The sequence below is a fragment of the Ostrinia nubilalis genome, chromosome 30 (genome assembly GCF_963855985.1).
Source record: "Ostrinia nubilalis chromosome 30, ilOstNubi1.1, whole genome shotgun sequence".
In the NCBI taxonomy this organism is placed as follows: domain Eukaryota; kingdom Metazoa; phylum Arthropoda; class Insecta; order Lepidoptera; family Crambidae; genus Ostrinia; species Ostrinia nubilalis.
Window position 1 is genome coordinate 69,388 of NC_087117.1, and position 23,479 is coordinate 92,866.

At 45.5% G+C, this 23,479-nt stretch overlaps 2 protein-coding genes across 2 annotated transcripts in view; one reads left to right on the plus strand and one right to left on the minus strand.

The window, feature by feature from the left end:
- Positions 1-7,760: 7,760 nt before the first annotated feature.
- On the minus strand, positions 7,761-11,709 carry LOC135085874 (E3 ubiquitin-protein ligase COP1). Its single transcript, XM_063980659.1, has 3 exons — positions 11,409-11,709; positions 9,744-9,840; positions 7,761-8,078 (listed from the first exon to the last, which is right to left on the minus strand). Exons 1-3 carry the CDS (start codon positions 11,429-11,431, stop codon positions 7,761-7,763), a joined length of 438 nt encoding a protein of 145 aa, XP_063836729.1. The 5' UTR covers positions 11,432-11,709.
- Positions 11,710-13,958: 2,249 nt separating this feature from the next.
- The window catches only part of LOC135085876 (PH-interacting protein-like), a 51,103-nt gene continuing 41,582 nt past the window's right edge, over positions 13,959-23,479 (plus strand). The window contains exons 1-6 of the mRNA XM_063980660.1: positions 13,959-14,115; positions 14,201-14,259; positions 14,336-14,365; positions 14,495-14,554; positions 20,971-21,238; positions 22,321-22,502. Of these exons, the coding sequence (XP_063836730.1) occupies positions 14,079-14,115; positions 14,201-14,259; positions 14,336-14,365; positions 14,495-14,554; positions 20,971-21,238; positions 22,321-22,502 (636 nt within the window). The 5' untranslated portion in view covers positions 13,959-14,078. The remainder of the gene's footprint in view (positions 14,116-14,200; positions 14,260-14,335; positions 14,366-14,494; positions 14,555-20,970; positions 21,239-22,320; positions 22,503-23,479) is intronic.

Genomic DNA, 23,479 nt, shown 5'->3' on the forward strand with positions numbered 1-23,479 from the left:
ATCCTTGTAAATATGCGAGAAATGGGTCAAGCCCCAAATTTAAAGTATTTTCACCGATAAAATTGTCCATAGATTACGCCCTTAAAGTTTGATCACTACATGCCCGGACACACTGTATAATGCTGTTTCTAACAATAAAATAAAATAAAAATTAATTTTGGCATAACGAAAAATACAGCATAGGAAAGTTCAGTTAGGCTCAGTTCAGGTTGATGATGAGTACATGCAAGAGCATTGTAGGCGCCGGGCTGGGCCAGGCTGGGCCGGCTGCGGCTCCGGCCGGCGCTGTGGGAGCGTGTACCTGCACGAAGTCGTCGAAGTGCGCCGTGAGCTTGCTCTCCTCGTCGGACGGCGCCGGGCTGGGCCAGGCTGGGCCGGCTGCGGCTCCGGCCGGCGCTGTGAGAGCGTGTACCTGCACGAAGTCGTCGAAGTGCGCCGTGAGCTTGCTCTCCTCGTCGGACGGCGCCGGGCTGGGCCAGGCTGGGCCGGCTGCGGCTCCGGCCGGCGCTGTGGGAGCGTGTACCTGCACGAAGTCGTCGAAGTGCGCCGTGAGCTTGCTCTCCTCGTCGGACGGCGCCGGGCTGGGCCAGGCTGGGCCGGCTGCGGCTCCGGCCGGCGCTGTGGGAGCGTGTACCTGCACGAAGTCGTCGAAGTGCGCCGTGAGCTTGCTCTCCTCGTCGGACGGCGCCGGGCTGGGCCAGGCTGGGCCGGCTGCGGCTCCGGCCGGCGCTGTGGGAGCGTGTACCTGCACGAAGTCGTCGAAGTGCGCCGTGAGCTTGCTCTCCTCGTCGGACGGCGCCGGGCTGGGCCAGGCTGGGCCGGCTGCGGCTCCGGCCGGCGCTGTGGGAGCGTGTACCTGCACGAAGTCGTCGAAGTGCGCCGTGAGCTTGCTCTCCTCGTCGGACGGCGCCGGGCTGGGCCAGGCTGGGCCGGCTGCGGCTCCGGCCGGCGCTGTGGGAGCGTGTACCTGCACGAAGTCGTCGAAGTGCGCCGTGAGCTTGCTCTCCTCGTCGGACGGCGCCGGGCTGGGCCAGGCTGGGCCGGCTGCGGCTCCGGCCGGCGCTGTGGGAGCGTGTACCTGCACGAAGTCGTCGAAGTGCGCCGTGAGCTTGCTCTCCTCGTCGGACGGCGCCGGGCTGGGCCAGGCTGGGCCGGCTGCGGCTCCGGCCGGCGCTGTGGGAGCGTGTACCTGCACGAAGTCGTCGAAGTGCGCCGTGAGCTTGCTCTCCTCGTCGGACGGCGCCGGGCTGGGCCAGGCTGGGCCGGCTGCGGCTCCGGCCGGCGCTGTGGGAGCGTGTACCTGCACGAAGTCGTCGAAGTGCGCCGTGAGCTTGCTCTCCTCGTCGGACGGCGCCGGGCTGGGCCAGGCTGGGCCGGCTGCGGCTCCGGCCGGCGCTGTGGGAGCGTGTACCTGCACGAAGTCGTCGAAGTGCGCCGTGAGCTTGCTCTCCTCGTCGGACGGCGCCGGGCTGGGCCAGGCTGGGCCGGCTGCGGCTCCGGCCGGCGCTGTGAGAGCGTGTACCTGCACGAAGTCGTCGAAGTGCGCCGTGAGCTTGCTCTCCTCGTCGGACGGCGCCGGGCTGGGCCAGGCTGGGCCGGCTGCGGCTCCGGCCGGCGCTGTGGGAGCGTGTACCTGCACGAAGTCGTCGAAGTGCGCCGTGAGCTTGCTCTCCTCGTCGGACGGCGCCGGGCTGGGCCAGGCTGGGCCGGCTGCGGCTCCGGCCGGCGCTGTGGGAGCGTGTACCTGCACGAAGTCGTCGAAGTGCGCCGTGAGCTTGCTCTCCTCGTCGGACGGCGCCGGGCTGGGCCAGGCTGGGCCGGCTGCGGCTCCGGCCGGCGCTGTGGGAGCGTGTACCTGCACGAAGTCGTCGAAGTGCGCCGTGAGCTTGCTCTCCTCGTCGGACGGCGCCGGGCTGGGCCAGGCTGGGCCGGCTGCGGCTCCGGCCGGCGCTGTGGGAGCGTGTACCTGCACGAAGTCGTCGAAGTGCGCCGTGAGCTTGCTCTCCTCGTCGGACGGCGCCGGGCTGGGCCAGGCTGGGCCGGCTGCGGCTCCGGCCGGCGCTGTGGGAGCGTGTACCTGCACGAAGTCGTCGAAGTGCGCCGTGAGCTTGCTCTCCTCGTCGGACGGCGCCGGGCTGGGCCAGGCTGGGCCGGCTGCGGCTCCGGCCGGCGCTGTGAGAGCGTGTACCTGCACGAAGTCGTCGAAGTGCGCCGTGAGCTTGCTCTCCTCGTCGGACGGCGCCGGGCTGGGCCAGGCTGGGCCGGCTGCGGCTCCGGCCGGCGCTGTGGGAGCGTGTACCTGCACGAAGTCGTCGAAGTGCGCCGTGAGCTTGCTCTCCTCGTCGGACGGCGCCGGGCTGGGCCAGGCTGGGCCGGCTGCGGCTCCGGCCGGCGCTGTGGGAGCGTGTACCTGCACGAAGTCGTCGAAGTGCGCCGTGAGCTTGCGCCAGCGAGCCGCCAGCGCGTCTCCGCCGCCTCCTCCCGCGAAGCTCTCCTCGTCGGACGGCGCCGGGCTGGCGGCCAGGCTGAGGTCGGGCTCCTGCACAGAGTAACAGAAGGTATGTTATTTTCAGTTTAACAGAACCCGGATTTCTGATTAGATAAGAGCACACTTTATTTATTCATATTAACCGGCAGACAGTGGTGACTGAGTTTGTTGCGGCGCTTCTTCTCAGCACTTGCCAAATGTTGGTCTCGAAGCGCTGGTAGGGTAAAAAGATTATGAGACATGTAGAGGCTCCTTAAGAGCAAAATGACGATTTGTAAGAACTATTTATTAGTCTAAACAAATAAAGAAATTTTGACTTTTTCTTTGACATTTTATTGTGCTGATACGTTGCGGATGCGCAGCGTACGAGTAGTACGATACACTCAGTAACAGAATGGATTCCGACGCAGAATTACTACTGTTAGCTTTGTTACTTTGAAGAAGCTAGAGGGCGAGGCAGTGTACAAAATGGCGTCCACGCTTCTCGCCGCGGCAAAATCGTACAGCGTTCGCAATGTATTCACTGCGCAGCGCACAAACGCGGCCTTTTCTTGACACTTAGACTTGGTACACTATGTACACTATAGTACACACACTCGCCTGCCGCAGCCCCAGCGCCGCCAGCACGCCGCCCACGTGCTCCAGGTCGGCGCGCACCAGCGCCGCCTCGCGGGCCAACTGCTCCAGCTGCTGCGAGCGCTGGTACACTATGTACACTATAGTACACACACTCGCCTGCCGCAGCCCCAGCGCCGCCAGCACGCCGCCCACGTGCTCCAGGTCGGCGCGCACCAGCGCCGCCTCGCGGGCCAACTGCTCCAGCTGCTGCGAGCGCTGGTACACTATGTACACTATAGTACACACACTCGCCTGCCGCAGCCCCAGCGCCGCCAGCACGCCGCCCACGTGCTCCAGGTCGGCGCGCACCAGCGCCGCCTCGCGGGCCAACTGCTCCAGCTGCTGCGAGCGCTGGTACACTATGTACACTATAGTACACACACTCGCCTGCCGCAGCCCCAGCGCCGCCAGCACGCCGCCCACGTGCTCCAGGTCGGCGCGCACCAGCGCCGCCTCGCGGGCCAACTGCTCCAGCTGCTGCGAGCGCTGGTACACTATGTACACTATAGTACACACACTCGCCTGCCGCAGCCCCAGCGCCGCCAGCACGCCGCCCACGTGCTCCAGGTCGGCGCGCACCAGCGCCGCCTCGCGGGCCAACTGCTCCAGCTGCTGCGAGCGCTGGTACACTATGTACACTATAGTACACACACTCGCCTGCCGCAGCCCCAGCGCCGCCAGCACGCCGCCCACGTGCTCCAGGTCGGCGCGCACCAGCGCCGCCTCGCGGGCCAACTGCTCCAGCTGTTGTGAGCGCTGGTACACTATGTACACTATAGTACACACACTCGCCTGCCGCAGCCCCAGCGCCGCCAGCACGCCGCCCACGTGCTCCAGGTCGGCGCGCACCAGCGCCGCCTCGCGGGCCAACTGCTCCAGCTGTTGTGAGCGCTGGTACACTATGTACACTATAGTACACACACTCGCCTGCCGCAGCCCCAGCGCCGCCAGCACGCCGCCCACGTGCTCCAGGTCGGCGCGCACCAGCGCCGCCTCGCGGGCCAACTGCTCCAGCTGCTGCGAGCGCTGGTACACTATGTACACTATAGTACACACACTCGCCTGCCGCAGCCCCAGCGCCGCCAGCACGCCGCCCACGTGCTCCAGGTCGGCGCGCACCAGCGCCGCCTCGCGGGCCAACTGCTCCAGCTGTTGTGAGCGCTGGTACACTATGTACACTATAGTACACACACTCGCCTGCCGCAGCCCCAGCGCCGCCAGCACGCCGCCCACGTGCTCCAGGTCGGCGCGCACCAGCGCCGCCTCGCGGGCCAACTGCTCCAGCTGCTGCGAGCGCTGGTACACTATGTACACTATAGTACACACACTCGCCTGCCGCAGCCCCAGCGCCGCCAGCACGCCGCCCACGTGCTCCAGGTCGGCGCGCACCAGCGCCGCCTCGCGGGCCAACTGCTCCAGCTGTTGTGAGCGCTGGTACACTATGTACACTATAGTACACACACTCGCCTGCCGCAGCCCCAGCGCCGCCAGCACGCCGCCCACGTGCTCCAGGTCGGCGCGCACCAGCGCCGCCTCGCGGGCCAACTGCTCCAGCTGTTGTGAACGCTGCCGAAGCAGTTGCGCCAGGAACTCGTGTAAAAGTCGATGATGCGCCGCCGCCGACTCCGCCTGGGAACATGGAAGTTGTAGATTAAACAAACAACTTACAAATTGAAAGATGCCCGCGATTACACACTTTCAATGAGGGCTATCGTTTTAGCGCTCACCAGTTTGCGCCACTGTAGAGTAAGGTCCTGTCACTTGCTAGTAGCGAAGACAGTGGCACCAACTGGTGAGTGCTAAAGTGGTAGGAGGACTATCGCATTTGGACTCATCGAGATGGCGCCACTGTAGAGTAAGGTCCTGTCAATCGTCATGGGTGCCAACTGTTAAGTATAAAAACGATAGCCCTCATTGCCTCCCTTTCTCTCTCTTTCACTCCCAACAGGTAGTGAACTGCGCTCGTGCGCCCTGTTCGTTACCCACTACCGCGCTTCACACACCCAAAAGTGTCATTTCGAACTCTCACAGCTCACATCTCCGCTAAACACAAGACAGCTCATATCTCCTCTCTTCTTTGATGAAATCCGGACCTTGGATGGACACAAGTCCATCCCAGAATCCCGTTTCAGTCTTACTTATGTTCATCATCATTATCATAATTTCTACCACGTCCACTATTAAACATAGGCCTCCCCCAATGACTTCCACATCGCCCACATCCCACGTTCTGTTTTCCGTCACTTGATTTCATACACAAATTGCCATTTCTCTCCACAAACAAATACCTCCAGCAAGCGCTTGCGTCGCGCCAGCACATCTAGCATCTCTATGCTACTAAGAGTCCACATCAGCCACGTCAGTCAGTCCACCTCCCACATTGTGTTTTCCGTCACTTCATTTCATACACAAATTGCCATTTTTCTTCACAAACACATACCTCCAGGAGACGCTTGCGTCGCGCCAGCACATCTAGCATAGAGTCCACATCAGTCACGTCAGTCAGTCCACCTCCCACATTGTTTTCCGTCACTTTATTTCGTAAACAAATTGCCATTTCTCTTCACAAAAACATACATCCAGCAATCGCTTGCGTCGCGCGATCACATCTAGCATAGAGTCCACATCAGCCACGTCAATCAGTCCACCTCCCACATTGTTTTCCGTCACTTTATTTCGTAAACAATTTGCCATTTCTCTCCACAAACATACCTCCAACAGTCGCTTGCGTCGCGCCAGCACATCGAGCATGGAGTCCACGTCAGCCAGCGCGAGGTGCCTCGACGACGCTGCTACCAGCCGCCGCAGCCGCTCCGCCTCGCCGCCGGCCGCCGCGCCGCCCTCGCCGCCGTCGCCGGAGCCGCCGCCGCACACGCGTAGGCGGCGTTTGGCTACCTATACATAGAGACAACGGTGGCAAAGTTAGCGACTGCGCAAACTGGGCGACAATCGCGGCGACTCTCACCACAAAACCGCGCGCGTCTGTCGCCGCGATTTTCGCCCAGTGTGCGCTCTCGCTTAGAGTAGCTTAATAGATTTTGTCTGGGGGGACCAGACAAAATCACATTCTTTCTGATTCAATTTCGCAATAACTTCAGCAGAGAAGTAGCTACGAATAGGAAAGATGGGCGAAGCAATTCGCCACCCTCACTGGAGCCGCCGCCGCACACGCGTAAGCGGCGTTTAGCTACCTGCACACGGAGAACGCAAAATTAGAGCAGCTCCCCCAGACATTCTTTCTGATTCCATTCCGTCGTAGCTTCAGGAAGAGAAGTAGTTACAAATAGGAAAAACGGGCGAAGCACACGCGTAAGCGGCGTTTGGCTACCTATACATAGAGACAACGGTGGAAAAGTTAGCGACTGCGCAAACTGGGCGACAATCGCGGCGACTCTCACCACAAAACGCGCGCGTCAAATTATTGACAAATCGCGACGTCTAATCGCCGCGTCTGTCGCCGCGATTTTCGCCCAGTGTGCCCTCTCGCTTAGAGTAGCTCCCCCCAGAAAAAATCACATTCTTTCTGATTAAATTCCGCAATAACTTCAGTGAGAGAAGCATCTACGAATAGAAAAGACGGGCGAAGCAATTCGCTGCCGACGCCGGAGCCGCCGCCGCACACGCGTAAGCGGCGTTTTGCTACCTGCACACGGAGATCGCAAAGTTAGCAGCTCCCCAAGACTAAATAACATTTATGACTGGTTCGATTTCACGCCATCGCTTCATATACAGAAGCAGCTAGGAAGAGAAAGAAGAGAGAACAAAAATTATGTAGAATAGAATAGAAAACTTTTCATTTGCAAGAAATAAAAAGTTGAATGTATCCTTTTTAGTGCAAGTACACTATGCGGAAAATTTACCGAGACGAAGCGCTAGATCGCATACCAAAGTATGGGCGACGCACCGGTGGGGGCAGGAGTAAGTAACCGAGATGGTGTTCACACTATTACGTCCCAATTACCTGCATAGTGTACTTGCACCATTTTGAAAAATTATGTCTAAAGCTGTGCTAAAAGGTAAATCTATTTTCTTACGGAGCTCCTGCTTTGGATATATTATTCTACAAAAGCAGCACCGCTTAATGACCACCTGCGTGATTGAGACCTTAGGTTATGGTGTCAAGTACCTAATAAACTCGTAGAATCCGATCCTCGATTGTGTTCTGTAGTATTAGTCGTACACATGAATGGCTCAGTTATACCTATCATGAACGGCTCAGTTATACCTAAAAAGTAATCGGTATTTAATAGACCAGGGGTTCAACGTTCGATATTCCATTATAATCTGTAACCATGCTTATAGTTTCACTAGCTTTTTCTTGAGCAAGCGAGTGTCCGCAGCGCGTCACTAGGGCTTCAGCACTCACCAGCTCGTTCAGCAGGAAGTTGGGAAAGATGTGGTCGCGCGAGGCGAGCGCGGCGCCGCACTTGGGGCAGCGGCGGTGCAGCTCCACGGCCTTCGAGCAAGCGAGTGTCCGCAGCGCGTCACCAGGCCTGTAGCACTCACCAGCTCGTTCAGCAGGAAGTTGGGGAAGATGTGGTCGCGCGAGGCGAGCGCGGCGCCGCACTTGGGGCAGCGGCGGTGCAGCTCCACGGCCTTCGAGCAAGCGAGTGTCCGCAGCGCGTCACTAGGCCTGTAGCACTCTACAGCTCGTTCAGCAGGAAGTTGGGGAAGATGTGGTCGCGCGAGGCGAGCGCGGCGCCGCACTTGGGGCAGCGGCGGTGCAGCTCCCCGCCTTGTGAGCAAGCGAGTGTCCGCAGCGCGTCACTAGGGCTCCAGCACTCACCAGCTCGTTCAGCAAGAAGTTGGGGAAGATGTGGTCGCGCGAGGCGAGCGCGGCGCCGCACTTGGGGCAGCGGCGGTGCAGCTCCACGGCCTTGCCCACGCACGCGAAGCAGAACGAGTGCCCGCAGCGCGTCACGTACGCCTCCTCGATCAGCTCGAAGCACACCGGGCACAGCAGGTCGCAGTCCTGAAGCACAGTGACAATGAAGCCTTTAGGGCCACAGCAGACATGCTACCAGAGTAAATTCAAATGAGTAGGTCATCTTCATGGAAACGCACCGAGCGCGAACGATCGGCGCAACCACGACTGGCTCCCCGCTAATCCCCGCTAAATTTTGTCAGTGTGTGTGTGCGCACCGCATACGTGTTGGCGCTAACTTACAAACCGCGCCCGTGCGTTTCTATGAAGAGGACCTACTCATTTGTATTTACTCTGATGCTACTTTTAACCAAAATAGTAAGACACGGGTTTTAACGCGACGTTTATTGATGAGTTACTCACGGCTTGACGTTTCGGCTGCGATGCTGCAGCCGTGGTCACAAGCAGACTGGCGGCTCGCGGCGTCGTCCGTTCGGGCGGGCTTGTGTGTCTTACTATTTTGGTTGAAATGGAGCGCGAAATTTTAAAATCTTATGCTACTTTTAGCTGCGGTGATTGGCGATTTTGCGATGATTTCGCAACTTCATGCATTCGGACGCGGTATCGGAATAACGCGTTTTAGTGACTCTATCGGTGCAGCAATTTCGCGACTATGCATTCGGATTCGGACGCAGTATTTAGCGACTGCTTTGATGATGGATCAACAGTACTCAGAGGTAGACATAGATGCTAAGTCGATACGACCAGTAGGTAGGCCTAAGATGCGCGCCGTGATAACTTTTATCGGCGTCAAAATGTATGGGGAAAATCGATAAAACGGCGTAATAACCGCTTATCGCAGCGCGCATCTTAGGCCTACAGGCATCCAAATGGGTACGGAGCCGGAGTGTACCGTTCAGACGCTATGTCGAGCTTCCGAAAAGCGACTCAATTGCCGCGTTTGTCATTTTTAAGCGTGCAATGTAATTTTAATGTGTGGTCGCTGCATTCAGCTTCTAAAAAGCGGTTAAATCGCCTATTGAATGAAATAACATTCACACTTACACAGTCAACACTTTCTATACCTATTGTTTATTATTGAATAACGATCATGTAGGTTAACTAGGTTAAAATTGATCACCGATTTGTTTACATTTCTTAATGAATAAGTAAACAGAATAATAAAACTGTGTTAATAATGAAACATTAAATACACTTCAATATAAGCACCGCACATTACGTAAATAGGTGCAGAAACAATAAGAGGCGGCACAATTGAGGCGGCCTTATCTCTTCGAGACAACCTTCAGAGTTAGAGGACAGATCGAATTGGGGGACGATGGACAAACAATAAAAATCTATGTTAATAAAAGCACACAGAATATTTGATAGTTCTCTATTCACCACTTTCACCAAATAAACTGGATGATCTTGATAGCTTAAAAGGCAATACATAGCAACAGTGAAGAATACCTAGATAATGAATGAGCTTTTCAAAATAAATTACTTTTATGACAAAATGTCGTTTTAATTCGTATTAATTGTAAAGTGTTAACATTTAAGGTGGCTTCCGCCTTCAAAAAGATCAAATCATCACCCTATCAATCTCATTAGACCGTGAGTCTATTAGTGTGGGTACGCCCATCAAGCCCACTATAATGGATCCACATCTGTCTTTGAAACAATTATTTTGGTAGGTTTTTAATGTTACAAGACCAGTTTTATCATATCATACTGGTTAGTTCTTACGGCACAGGCTGTTTGATGACGTACCTTCTCCTCGAGGGAGCCGCCGAGCCCGCCGAGCGCCACGGCCGAGCCGCCGGGGGCGCCGCCCGACGACGCCGCGCTCGACATGATGCTAGCCGCGCTGCAACAACACACATAAACACATTTTAAAATACCTCAATGTCGCACAACAATGTATAGAGACAGCCCATAATTATTGCACTGCAATAAGAATATTCAATAAACTACCAATAGTATTAAGAAAAGAAACAAAAAAATATTCCTCAGAGATCTAAAGGACCTACTAATAAAAAAATGCTACTACAGCCTAAACGAGTACTTCAGTGACTTAAACTTAAATTAAAAATATTATTGTATCCGTTACACGTTGATTACTAAATCAATCATTTAATTGCTAAGCCCAAATGGGTAACACGATGTACTGGATAATATGATAACCACATCTTGTAAACATTCATGAAATGCAATTAACACATTTTGACTTTGACTTTGAAATAAAAATGAAAAAGCTTCAAAAACAGCTACAATATGGACTAGAAAAAAGCCTCCTGCATTTCACTCCATTTTTACAAATACCCATTAACCCCTCATGGTAAGCTAAATTATGCTCGTTTTACTAGTTGGTTCAAGACAATAGTCCAGCGGCTATCTGATCTCCAGTTGGCCAATCTGAAAACCACACTATTAGGCTCTAACAAATACTTAATTCAGTTACATTCAACAAGTAGTCAGGATTTCAATAAAAATACTACATCTTAGATGGTTTTACTTGCAAGAGAACATTGTCATTACAACATAATATTATATTTCTCCTAATACTGACGAATAATAGAATGCCTTTCCATACTTTTAGTCTGAGTTGCACCATCTTACTTTAACAAACGTGAAAAATCTGTCAAACTCCATAAAAAAATGCCGGTTATTGTTATAAATACAGTTAAAGTAATCTTGTGCAACTCAGCCTGAAACTATGATTGTACGCTTACAGGGCATTCCAGCCGTCCCGTCTGAAACTGGCCCACGCACTGCACATATTGTTAGTTTGTTCACTTCACAACATAAGTATAGTAGCACATATTTACAAAAGATTTCCTATAAAGAATAATATTTAGTTGAAGTGGCTCAAAAGGCATTGGTGATCTCAGTCACTCATCTTTAGGAATGAATTCAGTAGATATGGCAGTGAAATAATGATTTTAATGGACAAATTTGAACAACATATGGTGGGGTTTAGATGAGTGCCCTTTACTGTTAAGTTACATAAAATCAATGTTACATAAATCTATGTTTGGATGGTATTATTGCATCTGAAAACCACTCTGTGTTATTTGTTTAATAGCACACAATAAAAACTATTGTATACATTTCCAATAATTATGGATAAAAAAAGAAACCATTATGATTTTATGTTGAGTAAACACATTCAATACAAACAACTGTTCACTGTTCAAAGTAAAATACATTTCCCTCCAAGAAAATGTGTATCACTGTGTTGCAACTAATTTAAAAGTGGGTATGGCAGAGCCTGTTTGTTTACACTCCACTGGAGCCTAGGGGAGGGGAGCCTCGGTGTATTTTTACCTCTTAATCGATATTTTATCGATTTGCACTATTTACTACCAACATATGACTGAAAAAACTTATGAACAACAAATTTTGAACTCATAACAAAAAGCACATGGTACTTACATTATATCAGAACCGGAGATCATCAAGTATTGCAACAAGACATTCTAATGTGTATTTTTGTGTGTAAGTCCTCACAGAACCAGCCAGTTCCTGGTTTCAAGCTTCACACATCAGCACTGTACTCCACCCCTCACAAACATCAATTTTGTCACACACCACGTAATATCCACACCAACACTTAAGTCAGCACTGATCAACTTGTTCATAAAACACTTTCTTCTTGAAAAACCCATTGTTTCATCGTGTTATTCTGCATTTTTCTAGCCTTTTCTGAATGCAGCATACTCCTGATAAATTTTGACACTACTGTTTGATGTTGCCACAAGTAAAAAAATGTGTAATTTATTCTGATAGTGCTGCGCTGCAGGGCTACCAAGGGTGGGCTCAGGTGGGCTACAATATCTATAAGACGTTCTGACGAGAACAGAGACATAATAAACCAATCAATTAATAAAGCATTTATTGATTTTAATTAATATTAAAAATAAATTCAAGCAACCAACTTAGAACTCAAAAATGTTAAAATGACGCTAGCGGCATCTATGAGTTTACCTTGAAACTATTAAGTGAACTGCTTTACCCATGTGATTTCATTTCAGGTGCTGCTTTACCAACCGAACATACGCCATTTTGCTATTCAGCGTGACCACTTTTAGTAGATTTCTACTTTTTTGGTAGATTTGAGGCAAAGAGAACGATGATTTAGTAGTGCGAAATCGTTTAGTAGATTTTGGTAGATAATTGGTATTTTTAGAACATTGTAATAAATGGTAGTCCAAAATTAAATTGTAACCGAGCCGAGAATCCAGGCCAGAAAAAAAGAACTTTAGGGTCCGTTTGTGGTCACTTTATGAAGGCGAACTAACTTGACAGTTCAATTCAATGCACACAAATGTTGCCACATATTGGCTAGTGTTGTTAATATCGACATAAAAAAATTCAAACGTTCAAACCAAGGGTTTATTTTTAAGAAGTACTTTTATTTATCAATGAAATTAAACTTAAAACTTGTATTATTAAATAGTACAAATTTTAAAAGCGTTATAATTATATCTATGTTACGGCCAAAGTGATAAATGTGAAAATTATGAATAATCGCCAGTTATTATGAATAATCACCGCATGATTTGGTAAATGTGATTAATATGAGGTCATTTATGTGTGTATAAAACTAAATAGTAACACCTTAACCCATTTTTCACTTTAAATCAAAACATTATGTTATAGGCATCATGGAAAAGTATAGCCTGACCAGGAACATAAAAACCCTCGCCATGTTGCGGAAATCTAATGGTACTAATTTCTTTTAATGGCAACAATAACTAAAAACTTCATTGACATGTCACCTTGCATGTCAGTCTATTGCTGTCAAAGTGTAAACAAACTTTATTTTAAATGTGCGCAATTGATTTTGTGAATGAAATTGCTAAAATCTTTTTATAGTCGTGAAAGAAAAGTGGTTCACAATGTGTTAAAGTATTTGTCGAAGAGAAATACCAAGGGTTCGGACAATATTTTCATTGAATAATGTTTCCAACAAAGGTTGTCAAATTGACTGACATGTTTATCGTATAGTACAGTCCACTATGAAAATTAGCTGTGGTTTGTTTCAACTACCTATTTTAAAGTTTTTTGTCACTTTCTAAGTGTTGAATTTTATGGAATTGGGAAAGAAGTACCGAGTTTGAAGCGTTCATGAGCAGACATTACAGTTGAATATTCAAGTTCTGAATTTGATTATTGATGAATAATAAAATAAATCCTACTAGCTCGATTGATGGTTTCATTTAATTTATTTAAACCAGGTTACCTATAATAATATGTTTTCGTTAATTTATGAAAATATTTATAATATTAGTTGGGATTAAATTAGCCCGTAATCCTGAATCCTGATACATAAAGTTAGCCTATTATTTTAACACAGGCACGACTGTACTCAGTGTTGCACTATCAAATGCAATTGATGCGCCTCTATGCCAGGGTTTTTATGTTCCTGGTCAGGCTATAATATTATGCAAGAAACATTCAAAACTCATTATACCAAATTATATTAATATATGACATCAAAACGTTCAAAAGTTTGGCTGTACACGAGCACGTACACAAGATGTTGTTCTCTTTTATGAAATTTGTTAGTACTAAGGTTGAATTATTAAATAATCTCTGTTAAATGTGATTAATGTATCACTTTTACCGCGACTGTCGGTAATTATTCATAATAACCGGTTATTATTAATAATTTTCAATTTATCACATTAACCGTAACATCTATACTAATATTATAAAGAGCGCTGGAAATTGCACAAATTTTAAACCTGAAGCATCCATGCTATAAGTAATGAAAAATGACAAAAAAATATATAAAAATGTTAAAAAAGACTATAATGATGATGATAAATAAATAAAAATACTATATTTTGTTCAAATTATATGTTTTATTTTATGTGGTAGAATTTAAGTAGAATTTTAAATAGGTCTTGGTAGATTTTGGTAGATTTGAGCATCGTTTTTGGTAGATTATCTGATGAAAAAGTGGTCACACTGTTGCTATTACAGAAAAGTGCATTATCTGTCGTCAACAATGTGATGAAACGTAAAATGTTTCTTCGATTTTTTTGGTGTTTGTGATGTGCAAGTGCAGTTTTATGGAACTAAATAAATTCTAGGATTATGGATGAGTCCATCGAGACGCTCAGGGTCGTTCCTGGTGAGTCTATCGCCTCAAAAATAAGCTGTGAATTGTGAGTGTTCAACCACCGAGGTCGTACTAATGGTAGCTTTCCCGGTTACAGAGCTCTACTTTCTGATAGCGAAATTTCTCTCCGGTGGACCTCTGAAGGAAACTGCAAAGGTAAATTCGATAGAAATACATCTAGATATTATTTTTGTGCGAGAAAAGTGACTCAATGTGATCTTTTCTGTTGCAGACCTTGCTAAAAGAGCTCGAGAGCGTCGAGGTGAGTTAGTGCTTTTCCTAGTGCCGGGTACGAGCTTATTGTTGTTTTGATCGCAAACGCACGTGGTAGCGACTGTCAAACTTCCTGAAACTTTGCTGAAAACTTTGTGAACGATCCGTCGTGTTCCAGGTACTGCCCCGCAGGCTCGACTGGCAAGGCAACGAGCACGCCCAATCGTATGAGGAACTTGTAAGTTTTTGGCTATTTACTGCTGTAAACTTTGTTTATTTACTATTGAAAACAACTTTTGCGACGGGAAATCCTGAAATTGCGAGAAAACGGCGAAAAATCTTAAGTTGGGGTTTGCACGGAAATGAGCATGAAAATACGGTGGAAAATCGTAAAAAATGTTTTGGCGAGGTTTATGTGAGAAATAATGAGTTTTTCGTGAATTTGCGAAAAATTTGTTATATCATTCTATTGAGTGATGAGGTGTTAGCGTAATTAGGAGTGTTGTCGTCCTTTTCTGGCGCACGGGAGGTGCGTTGCCTCGAGTGCTGTGTCTCGCTCGTTGCGGCCGAGCGCATTCGGGCGAGCTCGTCGTACGCGTTCGGGGGCGGCCATGACCTTTGTTGCTGTCACGAGTTGAGCGCGGCGAGTGGCGGCAAAGTTTGAACCTGCGCTCTTGCGATGACTTTGTACTCGGGGCATTCAACTATGCCACACCCATTCATAGAAAATACTAATAAGAAAACAATCAAATGCACCACTAACGCTCATGAGCCTCCTAATTGGTCCAATAATAGCCTGGTTGATGAGATTATTAATTATTATCTAATTAATTATAGTTTTCTATCATCTCTAAATTCGCAAGTCTTTTGTACTACACAGAAAAGATAGGTTCATATTTTTAAAATAAATTGTATTAATTTGTGTGCCTCAGGGTACTTTAGCTAGCCCAAACAAATTCAAACCTTAGAGACCAACTTACAGGACTCCAAAAGATATTCATATATTGGTAATTAAGCAATAATCCAAGATTCCATATCTGGTATTAAATTAATTGACTCATTTCATAATCATCTTTATTTGCATCATGTGGTACAACATCACAACATGTATGTTAATGTTGACAAAAACTTCCTATACTTGAATGTACTAGAAGAAGGATAATGTCTTTATTGTTACTATTGAAATAATTTATTTGGAATACCAATACTTAACAATTTTTTTTGCTCATTTTGACATTTAAGTACCTTGTTGTCTGTGGTCACTGGTCACCACTCGAGAACTTTTCTGCCCATCAGTTCTATGTGCCACGCCCACTGCCACTTAACTTTGGTATTATTTATAACATTTCTGCTTGCGTTCTTTTACAGGGTGTCAAAAAAGGAGGATTGATTATACGGCTCAAATGCATCAACTTTCCCCAAGAGAAGGAAGTTCAATTCTTCCAAAAAAATTTCAGACAATTCAAAAGTCAAAATGTGTTATTGCATTTCATGAATGTTTACAAGATGTGGTTATCATATTATCCAGTACATTATGTTACCCATTTAGGCAATTAGTACTTCAGTAATCAGCCAATAAGTTTAGGGACTTCATTTTTTGCATTGCATTTGCATAGTAAAGTCAATGCTTTTTGTTTTACCCATACTTACAGGGACATCCTGTATATCTAATGGAGAAGGTTCAGAGGTGGAATTGTGTAAAGCAATCGTAATCATTTGACAGTTCTTAACGTACGATTACTCTGCCAAACGCTTTGTATAACTGACTTTATCGTACCTACGTTATGAACTGTCAATGATTACGATTGCTTTACACAATTGAGAATGTTACTAGGTATGCAAAATCACTTGAAACCTTTGTTACAGTTAAGCTTTTACATATACAAATACATTTGTTTTTATTTCATTCAAAAATACCCAGTAGTTATGATTTTATAGGCATTGAAAGTTCGCTTAAATATCGAGTCCCGCCGACGGTCACGTGACCCCGCGTGACGTACATTTACAGTGTCCGCTCACTAGACAACGGATATAAACATACTTAAATGGGTCATTCCACAAAAATATGTCAACTCTTAGTCCGCGTCACATTTCACATGGAATATTTGTTAATATTTTATTCCAAAATTGTTAAATAACAGCTCGCAATGTGTTTTATTCATCACCCATTTATATTTTTTAAAACTAATTTTCAAACATCTTAAATTCCTTTTAAATGACCCATAACGTCATTCCCTAGGCATGTCCGTACTCCAAAAGTTTGTCTTTTGGAACCCATATTTATAGAAACATCAACTTGATCCTTTGTTTTAATTAACGAATAAGCTATTTAAACGTATATTACACTAAATTCTATCAATATTTTGCGGTTTCAATAAACAATAATTTGATTTTATTAGGTTGAAAAAGAGTCCACAGCTTTTAACGTCATTCCCTCGCCACTCACTCATTTTATAATTTTGCGCTTTAATAAGTATTTAGAGTGAATGACATTTAGTTGAGTTTAAAGTACGATACGATGTTATCTTCAGACCATACTGACTTTGTGGCAACCGTTTTTTGAATTAGTGCAAACGTGCCAATTGTTACGGAAACATGTGTTGACCCAGTCACTTCGTCAGTCCCTAGTTGAGTAGCTTTATTGATTACAATAGGAAATTGTATATAAGGGTCATTCCACAAAAATATGTCAACTCTTAGTCCGCGCCACATTTCACATGAAATATTTGTTAATATTTTATTCCAAAATTGTTAAATAACAGCTCGCAATGTGCTTTATTCATCACCCATTGATATTTTTTGAAACTATTTTTAAAACATCTTAAATTACTTTTGAATGACCCAAAACGTCATTCCCTAGGCATGTCCGTACTCCAAAAGTTTGTGTTTTGGGACCCACATTTATAAAAACATCAACTTTATCCTTTGTTTTAATTAACGAATAATCTATTTAAATGTATATTACACCAAATTCTATTAATATTTTGCGGTTTCAATAAACAATAATTTGATTTTCTTTAGTTGAAAAAGAGTCTACAGCTTTTAGCGTCATTCCCTCGCCACGCACTGATTTTATAATTTTGCGCTTTAATATGTATTAGTGAATGACATTTAGTTGAGTTTAAAGTACGATACGAAGTTATCCTCAGACCATACTGGCTTTGCGGTAGCCGTTTTTTTAATTAGTGCAAACGTGCCAGTTGTTGCGAAATCATGTGTTAATCCAGTCACTTCGTCAGTCCCTAGTTGAGTAGCTTTATTGATTACAATAGGAAATTGTATATAATTTAATAGTATTTACGTGTGGTTTTTTGGCTATTTTCGGCACATCGTATTAAGCATCTTATAATATAAAGTTAATCTGCATTTGTGTTAAGTTTTACTCCAAATCGTCAGTCCCTAGAGCGTCAGGCCCTAGCTTTAAACGGCACTTGGGACTAAATTACTAGTTAGGGAATGATGTTTTTTATATAGTGATAATAACAAAACAACTACATTATGTATATTAACTTATCTATAAATGTTAAGGTTATATGTTTTATACTTTATTAGAAGTCATATAGGAGTAATGTAGTATGAAAAAATTGAAAATTATAATTTCTCCTAAAATAAAGCATAAAGTGACTGGCCCTTTTAGACATAACATAATTAATTAATAAACTATAATTTACACTAATAAAGTATTCAAAAGCATCTTAAAAAAGTTACGGACAAAATGACGTCGAAAATATACAGATTTTTATGGAATGACCCATAATTTAATAGTGTTTACGTGTGGTTTTTTGGCTATTTTCGGCACATCGTATTAAGCATCTTATAACATAAAGTTAATCTGCATTTGTGTTAAGTTTTACTCCAAATCGTCAGTCCCTAGACCGTCAGGCCCTAGCTTTTAATGGCGCTAGGGACTAAGTTACTAGTTAAGGAATGACGTTTTTTATAAAGTGATAATAACAAAACAACTACATTAAGTATATTAACTTACATAAAAATGATAAGGTTATAAGTTTTATAATTTATTAAAAGTCATATAGGAGTAATGTAGTATGAAAAAATTGAAAGTTATAATTTCTCCTAAAATAAACCATAAAGTGTCTGGCCCTTTTAGACATAACATAATTAACAAATAAACTATAATTTACACTAATAAAGTATTCAAAAGCATCTTAAAAATGTTTAGGACAAAATGACGGGACTATTCCCACCTCTCGTTCCCACCACTGCAACTCCTGTGTAGCCAGGATCTACAGCTTGACCGCCACAAAAACCCAACCAATGAAGGTCAAGTTTGTCCCGGGGGAAAGTTAAACTGTCATTGGACCCGCAACGAAATTAATCAGAAGAACATAGGAGGAGTTCGAAATTAAGGTTCGACTTCCTTAGGACAAAATGACGTCGAAAATATACAGATTTTCATGGAATGACCCAAATACATTTTGTTTTTGTAAATACATACATATTATACATATTAACACCCAGACCCATCACAGAAATTAAAATTCAACCAAACCCAAACTTGATGCGATTGTGTCGTTTTATTGCGAAGTACCTTCCAGCTCCATCATCAGACCCTGATTATTATATAGAATTGAAGTACTCGTCAATACAAAACGAACGAGCCCAAACTCGATGGAGTTAAGTCGTTTTATTATGGAGTACCTATGGCCACCTTCCAGCTCCATCATCAGATCAGCTCCATGTCATCATAATATTGACGTATAACTTTGACGATGTAAATAATGCACTAACAAGAGTTTTAAGTTGGTTCACTACAAATAATTTACAACTCAATGCAAAGAAAACAAAATGTATAAAATTCTCTTTGCCTAACGTAAAAACAGTTAGTACCCAAATAGAACTTAATAATAATGCAATCGATCTGGTAGACTCTACTGTATTTCTGGGAATTACCCTGGATTCAAAACTCCAGTGGGGCCCCCATATAGAAACTCTGGCGGGAAAGCTCAGCTCAGCGGCTTTTGCAATAAAAAGGATACGGTCATTAACCGATGTTTCAACAGCTCGCTTAGTCTACTTTAGCTACTTTCATAGCCTAATGTCATATGGAATCATGCTATGGGGCAAAGCTGCAGATTTTGAAACAATATTTATTTTGCAAAAACGTGCGATAAGATACTTGTATAAAATGAAAGCAAGAGCGTCCCTTAGAGAATTGTTTAAAGAAATTGGCATTCTCACGGCCGCTTCACAATACATCTTAAACTGTATTCTATTTATTCAACAAAATATTAACGAATTCAAAAAGAAAAGTGATATTCACCAAATTAACACTAGAAATAAAAATAAATTGGCTATACCCGCTTTTAGACTTAATAAAGTGTTTGCCACTTTTATGGGACAAGGTATCCATTTTTATAACAAAGTCCCTGATAAATATAAAGAGCTACCGTATAATAAATTTAAAGGTATAGTTAAAGATCACATGCTTAAAAAAGCCTATTATACAACTCGAGATTTTCTTAATGATAAGTCATCCTGGGAGTAGGATTATGGTCCTCTCATGCTCGCACTAAAAAGAATTAAAATGAAAAGTAATATTGTATAAACTAATAATAATTTCTCAAATGTTATAGTGTCATGCTTCTCAATCTGGACTGTTACTTAGCTTTATTATTAGTTTTCTTTTTAAAGAGATAACTTGGCATTGTCATTCTCACTAAAATGTCTCTGGGGTGGTGGCGTAGTGAGGCGGGTCGTTACATTCCCTCTAATATGGTCGAGTGAAGCGATGGCTGGTTCACTCGTCATGTCTGTGAACAGGCGCTGCTTTCGGGGACTGGTCAATCCAAGTTATTCAAATTTATGTATGCGAGTCATTTCTACTAGTACCTTAATATGTAAGTCTAGATATTAGCACGTCACTACCTTGTTTAATATACCACGCAATCTTGTATACCCATTCTTATGATACACCATACAAGAATGCATGGTAAATTCAGTGAACTGCTCCTGAATCGAATGTACCTACTACTACTATTTCTATTTATTTATATTAACCGGCAGACAGTGGTGACTGAGTTTGTTGCGGCGCTTCTTCTCAGCACTTGCCAAATGTTGGTCTCGAAGCGCTGGTAGGGTAAAAAGATTATGAGACATGTAGAGGCTCCTTAAGAGCATATGACGATTTGTAAGAACTATTTATTAGTCTAAACAAATAAAGAAATTTTGACTTTGACTTTGACATTGCATGGTCATCCAAATTAAGCTGAAATTTCGCATACACATGTATGTATGCGAAATTTCAGCTTAATCGGTAGTCCGGAAGTGGGTCTTAATTCAGCTTGCAAGATTTCACCCATACAAATTTGAGCCAGCCACTGTATTATGACGTCACGCGCATAAAATGGCGGGCCGGCTGCCGCCCGCACCTTTAAAATTCAATATTTTGGAAACTAATTGACGTATCGAAATAATTCTTTCACGTGTATTTTTTATTTTTAACAGAGAATACAGAAAGCTAAAAAACAAAATTAGTGAACATTCTTCATTCCACTTCTGATTCTTTCCTATTAATAAAACTTGAAAATATAAGTAAAATCAATAATATTTGTGAAATAATCATGAAAATATCTCTACAAATAAAGAAGTTACAGGCCCTTAAGATGCGCATAAGAAATATTTCGTTTCTTGCAGGCATCTCAATACACGGACGTGTCATGGAGCCGCCTAGCGTCCGTGTGCGAGCGAGCGCTCTCTCTCGCTCGCTCCGTGTCCGCGCTCCCCTCGCGCCCCGCCCCCTCCGCCGGGACCGGTGCCGGTGCCGGCGCCGGGAGCCCGACCGCGCCGACGTCGCCCCAAGCGGACTTGAGCGAGAAACTCACGGCGCGCCTCTCGCTGCTCAGTGAGACGCTGGTGCGGCCGAAACCGAAGTATGCCTCGCATAAGCAGGACCATTCGCTTGGTGAGTCTTTGATGTTTATTTTTAGGTAGAACTTCGTCCATCCCTGATGAAAATCTAAATTTACTTGTGGATTTTGGAGGGAGCGTTACTAATCAACTAGCTTCCCTGCGAACCAAACATTTCTCGCGTTTGTCTTCATACGTTTCCTGCTCTATAGTCAAATAATAATGAGATTCTCTCTTTGCTTTTAACGGCTTGCATGTCATGTGAAACCCATACCAATTTTAAAGTCTCTAACAATCAATTTGCCATTTAATTTAGTAGCTGTTGATGAGGATCAGTGGCTTTGCGATTGCTGGCGTCCATAATCTATTACTGGCGTGGCATTAGTGCCACTTGTAGCGTCGTCGACTGTGATTTGAAGTCGCCCTATAAAGGCGTGTATCGACATCTCGAGATAACTTGGGAATTTGCTCGTTTGAGCAATACATCGACAGGAGGTCTACTCTAGACGAGCCGAACATGAGCTGAGCGCAAATCGAATTACTCGCGGTGTAAGTGTCGATCTACAACAAGCCTATCACACTCCTCGAGCATAGTAGAGCGCTATGCAAATCCTTTTGTGGTGGTCAAACCTCCGTTCGTCAAAAACCGACAACGGCGGAACACAGTCGAGCACAAGCTAAACGCTCGTTCGAGCCTCGTAAATCGGTCCATACTACAATTTTGACTCCAGTTCGTCCTCTGTTCGTGCTCAGCTCATCTAGCGTAGACACCTTAGGCTGTTGTCTCACTTGTCGCCACGGCAGCGGCACGACATAAGCACGCTCGGCAGTTGGGTACCGAAAGCTTGCCGAGCGTCTATATTTCAATGGAGCGTTCCTGATTTCGTGCTGCTACCGCGCCGACAAGTCAAAAAACAGCCTTAAGTGCAATAGAGACACACGCCTCGCGAGCCAGCATCGCAATGTCGATACCCGTTGAAAAAACCGGACTGCCTAAGGCGGGAATTAAACCCACGATTGAACCTGTGTCTAATTAGCTCAGTTGGAAGAGCGAAAGGTCGTGGGTTCAATTCCCGCCTTAGGCAGTTCGATTTTTCAAGTTATTTACCATTTTCAAATATTGTTTGGTTGTTATAGTCCGCCGAGTGGTGGCGCGCGAGTTGGGCGTGGGCGCGGCAGCCAGGGCGGGCGGCGCCGGCGGGCGCGCCATGTTCCCTGCGCGACTACTGGGCGGGCTGCAGCTACAACGCCGCACGCTCGGCCACCTGTCCGCCGTCTACTGCCTCGTGTTCGACTGCACCGGCCGCTACGTGGTCACGGTGCGTGACGTCACACTGTGCATGCTCTATATTGTTCCCGGCGCGGCTACTGGGCGGGCTGCAGCTACAACGCCGCACGCTCGGCCACCTGTCCGCCGTCTACTGCCTCGTGTTCGACTGCACCGGCCGCTACGTGGTCACGGTGCGTGACGTCACACTGTGCATGTAACAGGGCATGCGATATGTTACGCTCCGTTATACAGGGCATGCGATATGTCCTTGTCTATACAGGGCATGCGATATGTCCTTGTCTATACAGGGCATGCGATATATCCTTGTCTATACAGGGCATGCTATATGTCCTTGTCTATACAGGGCATGCGATATGTCCTTGTCTATACAGGGCATGCGATATATCCTTGTCTATACAGGGCATGCTATATGTCCTTGTCTATACAGGGCATGCGATATGTCCTTGTCTATACAGGGCATGCGATATATCCTTGTCTATACAGGGCATGCTGTATGTCCTTTTCTATACAGGGCATGCGATATGTCCTTGTCCATACAGGGCATGTAATATGTTCTTTTTTCTTTATACAGGGTATTTGTTAGGTACCTGTCTCTTGACACAGGGCATGTGTTAGTACCTGTCTTTTGATACAGGGCATGTGTTAGGTACCTATCTCTTTATACAGGGAATGTGTGATGTACCTGTATCTTATCTAACCATAGTTTATAAGACCTTTGTTACTAACACTTTTATGGGCTATGCCTGAAATAAATCAGTATAATACGTATCAGGTGTTAAACCATGTTAAAATGTATGAACTGTATTGTGTATGTGACTTTGTTGGTGTACCTAATAAATAAATAAATAAATAAATAAATAAATACCTTTTATTTTATTTTATTTTTATTTATTTATTTATCTTGACAGGGCATGTGTGATGTACTTGTCTCTTTATACAGGGCGTGTGTGATGTGATGTACCTGTCTCTTGAATCTTGATACAGGGCATATGTATGTGGTCCTTC

Bases quoted from the DNA above. Each gene is read 5' to 3' on its own strand.
- LOC135085874 (XM_063980659.1), bottom strand. From the start codon at position 11,431: ATGATCTCCGGTTCTGATATAAT. The intron at 9,841-11,408 runs GTAAGTACCATG...GTGTTGTTGCAG, and splicing joins ATCTCCGGTTCTGATATAAT to CGCGGCTAGCATCATGTCGA. The intron at 8,079-9,743 runs GTACGTCATCAA...ACTGTGCTTCAG, and splicing joins GCGGCTCCCTCGAGGAGAAG to GACTGCGACCTGCTGTGCCC.